The following is a 5770-nucleotide window of genomic DNA, read 5'->3' as shown; positions in this document are numbered from 1 at the left end:
CAAACTGATGAAGATGTTTTCTTAATTTGCTGGTGTTTTTTCAATTTGCATGTGTTTTCTTAAGTTGCAGTGCGTTGAGCTCTCTCGGCCACCGTAATCATGTGTATATATATAATGCATATGCATGTGTGTCTGTGTGTATGTAAGTGTGTGTGTGTGTGTGTGTGTGTGTGTGTGTGGAATATTTGTGTTCTTGCTTGTTTCTCTTGTAACTATTTTTGGATACTTGAGGTGAAGCCACTATATTCACAATAGAAACGACCTCTCATAGCAGATCATTTGATCGCATTACTCTGTCACTGAGCCAGTCTTCAAACACTCAAATTCTGTTTCCTGCAGCAAATGTTCACTTCCAGCACACGGCCGAGCTCATTAAGAACCTGGTGAAGGTGGGAGCGAATTACACACTGCAGGTACTGAGCACTGCAGATGGACTTCTGTTTCAGCATCAGTGTGGCTTTGTTTATCAATGCTTGACTGTAGTCTTGTTTGTTGATGGTTGTTCTTCAGATTTATCCAGACGAAGGTCATTTCTTGTCCAAGAGCAGCCAGCGGCACGTGGCTTCAACACTGAGCAGCTACTTCAGATCCTGCCTGCAGGAGGAGGTGCTTCCCATCAGTGAGGAGGAGGAGGAAGAGGAAGAGTAGAGTGAAGATGAGACGCAACACAGAAACACATGCTGACACTGACACACACGCACACATCAGGACAATACAACACACTGTACAAGCATCCAGAGAACACTCAGATAAGAGAGAGCCAAGAGTGAGTGAGTGAGTGAGTGAGTGAGTGTGCGTGTGTGTGTGTGTGTGTGTGTGCTCCCGCAGGTATCTGGTGGATAGTCGCTGGTTCAAGCAGTGGAAGAAGTATGTGGGCTTCGACAGCTGGGACAAATACCAGATGGGTGACCAGAACGTGTACCCCGGAGCCGTGGACAACTCGGGCCTGCTCACAGGTGTGTGTGCGCGCATGTGTGTGTGTTATGTATGTATGTATGTATGTGTGTGTGTGTGTGAGACACCTGTGTGTGTGTGTGTGTGAGACACCTGTGTGTGTGTGTGTGTGTGTGTGAGTGTGTGTGTGTGTGTGTGTGCGTGTGTGCGTGTGTGCGTGTGTGTGTGAGTGAGTGTGTGACAGAGAGAGTGTTTCTTGCCTATGGATCATTATCACTGGAAATGGATTGGAATATTTCACATATCATAAATCACTAAGATCTCTGATTGGCGGATGCATTGGCCAATCACAGCACAGACCGTCGGGTGGAGCTGCTCCAGTCAGCCATTGCATGGTCCTTTTGCTTTGCTTCACTTCTTTTGCCACTTTCAGTCTGTCGGTATGTTGTCAGCTTCCAGAGGAGCTGCATTTCTCACCGTTTCTGTGTGTGCGTGTGTGCGTGTGTGCGTGTGTGTGTGAGTGAGTGTGTGACAGAGAGAGTGTTTCTTGCCTATGGATCATTATCACTGGAAATGGATTGGAATATTTCACATATCATAAATCACTAAGATTTCTGATTGGCTGATGCATTGGCCAATCACAGCACAGACTGTCAGGTGGAGCTGCTCCAGTCAGCCATTGCATGGTCCTTTTGCTTTGCTTCACTTCTTTTGCCACTTTCAGTCTGTCGGTATGTTGTCAGCTTCCAGAGGAGCTGCATTTCTCACCGTTTCTCCACTCGCTGAGAAGAAGCGTAATTCCATCCGTTGAAAGCTGGAGGATGTTTGTGAAGAGAGCGAGGCCCCGGGAGCACACGTGCATGACGCTCTGTGTGTATGTGCAGTGCATTGTGGGATGGTGCTGCTGTGTGCTGGACAGAAGAGGGTGCACAGATGTGTCTTTGGACATTCATCAGACGGATCCGCTCAGACTGTTTTGGATCAGTTTATTTGTATTGCTGACTGTTTAGTTTTACTGTTGGTGGGGGGGGGTGAGTGGTTTGGGTTGATTGTTATTGTCCTCTAGTTATAACAGTCATGTCTATAAATAAACAACTAGTCCAAAAACAGCACGATTTCATTTTGATGTGCTATATTTTACCATCAGAGTCACGTAGCCAGACCGTCAGCAGGAGCGACCGCTAACATAAGAATGACGTCACGATTATGAGAACACATTCACAGACGGCATGGAGTGAATGAATGCTGCATACTTCAGCTCAGTTATTGGAAAAACAGCAATTAACCGCTGTGCTGCAGGTAAAGATGTGCTACTGAACATCACTGGAAATGGCAGTTCACTGGTTATTTACTCACCCTGGTGTCGCTCTAAAGCTGTCTGACCTTTCTTTCTTTGGCAGCGAGCAGTGACCTTTCTCAAGCTCATAAGCGCCGATCATAAAATATCATAAAATACTCCCGTATCTGTAGGATTGTCCCTGTAACTCATCCACTGGCCTTGGAAACATGAATGAATACTGACACAAAACCAGCAAATTGCTGCTTAATTTGGCATGTCAAGTAGTACATATCAAGACAGGATCGTTGAATTTCCAGCCATTTACATGGGTTTTGTGCTGAAAATTATTCAATATGAACTTGGTTATACACATAAAGCAAACAAAAATAATCTTAAAATGCTTCATTGCATTGTCTAAGTCAATTCACCTTTATTTATACAGCACTTTATACGATACAGATGGTGTCATGGCAGCTTCACAGTGTTAATCAGGAAAATAGTGGGTAATACTTTAGAATACTGTTCCATTATTAATAAATAACTACACAAGAACACGAGTAACACAATATAAGCACTCTACTAGTATCTAACAAGAAACTCTGATTAATGAATTCGTAAGTAATAGTGCTTAGTGGAATGTGGTAGTTCACTATTAGCTAATCAGTAACTACTGTTTCATACACACCCAAGGAATACTAAGAATTACTGTATACAGGTGCGTAATAAATATGAATAATGCATAACGTATAATTAATTCTAAAGTGAAGGTCATGGTAACCCACTAGTAATGACTCAAGTATTACCAAATTCTTCAGAAGGAATTGCTAATATTTGGATCAGTATTCTAAAGTGAATAACATGATAATTCTCTAGTAATGACTGAAATCATTGTAAACTTTTGAGGGTTTTGTAAGGTCCTGGTTAGTAATTCATTTTGCTAGATTTGGTAACTCTTAAATCATTAGTGGGTTACCGTGATATTCACTTTAGAAAACTGATCCAAATAATTATTAATTTCTTCAGAAGGATGTAGTAACACTTGAGTCCTTACTATCTAAAACCTTTCATATATCTCAAAAGCTTAAAATGACGTCAGCCAATATTAGTGAGTTATCATGCTTTTCACTTTAGAATACTGATCCAAGTAATTAGTATTTCCTTTAGAAGGATTTGGTAATAATTTGGTAATACTAATACAGGATTTTGGAGTCATTACTAGTGGGTTACCATGATCTTCATTTTAGAATTAATTATACATTATGCATAATTCATATTAATTATGAACATGTATACAGTAGTTCTCCAGGATATATGAAAAATAGCAGTTATTGATTAGCTAATAGTGAACTACCAGTTTCATCTGAGCGCTATTACTTAATCGTTAATCAGTTTCTTGTTAGTTAATAGTAGTTACTAGGATGTTGATAGTGCATTAGTCATTTGTTCCTGTGTAGTTATTCATTAACGATGGAACAGTATTCTAAAGTGTTACCGAATAGTGTTTCAATGTTGCAAACAAAATTCAATTCTGCTGTAAAGCAGCTCTGAAAAGAGGACAATAGTAACAGTTTTTCAGTTAAAGTCAGTTCATTGTTGGTTCATTGTTTATTAACTCTGTGAAGTTCATTTATGGAGTGTATATCTGAAGGATTGGAGTCTGTCGAGGAAACATGAGCTCATTGATTATTCCTGACTGCAGTTTCTGTAAGTATTTAGTTCCTGTGTGGGAATGCATTGTAACTTTAGTTTAGTGGAAATCATTTTTCATGTATCAATAGAATGTGACTACAAGAATATTTTCAAATAAAGTTGCACAAAAAGCTGCACCAAAACGATCATAAAGAGTGTTTTAGTGACAAGCTCTCACATCACAGTAATACAGTTGCAAACTTTACATTTATTTTTCTTAAGGTTTCATAATATTTATCTGATTTATATAACATTTTATTCTCAAAACATGATGAAAATACATTTTTTTCCTGATTAAAAGAGATTCCATGAAACTCTGTTACTATAGATAAGACTGTGCTTATACATAGTGGGCCTCATTTATAAAATGTTGCGCAGAAACCATCCTAAATTTGATCTTACGATCATCTCTCAGATATGCGTACGTGCGATTCATAGAATAATCGTACGCACAGAAAATGCACGTATGCCTCTCTTTCAGATGTGAAATATGAATCGCAAATGATCTTGAATTTGCACGCAGCTGAACAGTTTCAGATCTCCGCCTTGTAAACAATGTCTAATTAATGTCATTGACTTATAAAAGAGCACCCGACAATGTCCAAATCTTTTACAAGCAGCAAGAATGGCTTATATTTCCAAAAACCTGCAGCACTCAGGCAAACAAAAGTGTGTACGTCTGCTCCGACCCTGACGTGGCGCTAAGCTCTTTTCCACGTCAAAGACCATTTTTATAAATATGAACGTTGCCGTGGATTGTTGCGTACGCTCTACGATCAAATCTGTGCGTACGCACGTTTTATAAATGAGGCCCACTGTATTAAATATCCACACATATACCAGCCATATTTTGTCGAAGAGTTTGAGGTTGAGTTTTGTTCTGTTCAGTGATCTTATGTTTTTTGGCTGATGTTAGCAGCATTACATGTGAAGGCCGGCTGGGCTGCAGCACATCTATCCACTAACACATGAACCAAACTCAAAGGGGAAAGACACCACACCGTCGGTGTGTGTTCAGTGTAACGGTGTGCTTGCAGGCCTCTGAGAGACCAGGAGCCTGAACCTGTGACTCGTACAAACGAGGTTAATCAATGTCTGTAACTGCATTGAGCTGGCAGCCAGTCAGAAACATCAGCTGATTCTGCATTTGCCTGCCAGTGTTTCTGTATTTGAAGTTTGAAACATGATTTTAGCAGTTACGTTTATATGGTTAAATTGACAAATTCCTAATACTTAGTTAAGTATAAATGCTGGTGCCCATACTGGATATACCTGAACATATACAGAGACAGAAAAAACATACTTTTTAAAGTCTTTCTGATTCGTAGCTTTACTAATGACGAGACACAATGCACTCGAGTGAGAGTTTTATTTTATTTTTGTTTATGCAGACTAAACAAGTAGCTCTTTAAAAAAAAAAAAGTTTGTTATAGTGTTATTAGTTGAATCGATTCAGTATTAAAGATGTATTGCTATATATACACCTATAGATATGTTTTTGTATGCTGTAGTTTTGTTTTATTTGTTCAGGTCATAAAAATGCAGATTTTAAGGCTATAATTTGAATAAAAATGACAGAAAAGGTAGAAAATGAATGTTTGTTTGTTTTTCTACAGCAGTTTTCCCCTGTAATAATGTTTATATATAACAGCTTATATCGTGTCAGATTGCAGTAGTCGAAGAGTTTCTCAAACTGACAGGCTGTGAGTTTCAGTGAATGAAATAAGAAATCAGCATCGTCTGACAGAATGACTCGCTGATGTTTACAGTCTTATTCTTTTGGAGAGGAGAGGATGGGATGGCTGATAAATCAGGATGAGAACGAGCCCAGAAAACCAGAGGACTCGCAGTCAGTGATGCAGCGGGAGCTAGAGGTCTTCTCGGGTCCTAAAATCTGTACCCGACCCG

General features: G+C 39.6%; 1 protein-coding gene across 1 annotated transcript in view; it reads left to right on the top strand.

Annotated features, from left to right (window-relative positions):
- LOC107690698 (inactive dipeptidyl peptidase 10-like) overlaps positions 1-811 on the top strand; it is a 43134-nt gene extending 42323 nt beyond the window's left edge. The window contains exons 25-26 of the mRNA XM_016489090.1: positions 340-413; positions 511-811. Of these exons, the coding sequence (XP_016344576.1) occupies positions 340-413; positions 511-648 (212 nt within the window). The 3' untranslated portion in view covers positions 649-811. The remainder of the gene's footprint in view (positions 1-339; positions 414-510) is intronic.
- Positions 812-5770: the final 4959 nt, after the last annotated feature.

Source organism: Sinocyclocheilus anshuiensis, unplaced genomic scaffold (assembly GCF_001515605.1).
Source record: "Sinocyclocheilus anshuiensis isolate Anshui unplaced genomic scaffold, SAMN03320099.WGS_v1.1 scaffold2747, whole genome shotgun sequence".
Classification (NCBI taxonomy): domain Eukaryota; kingdom Metazoa; phylum Chordata; class Actinopteri; order Cypriniformes; family Cyprinidae; genus Sinocyclocheilus; species Sinocyclocheilus anshuiensis.
This window is presented reverse-complemented; position numbering and strand designations above follow the sequence as displayed.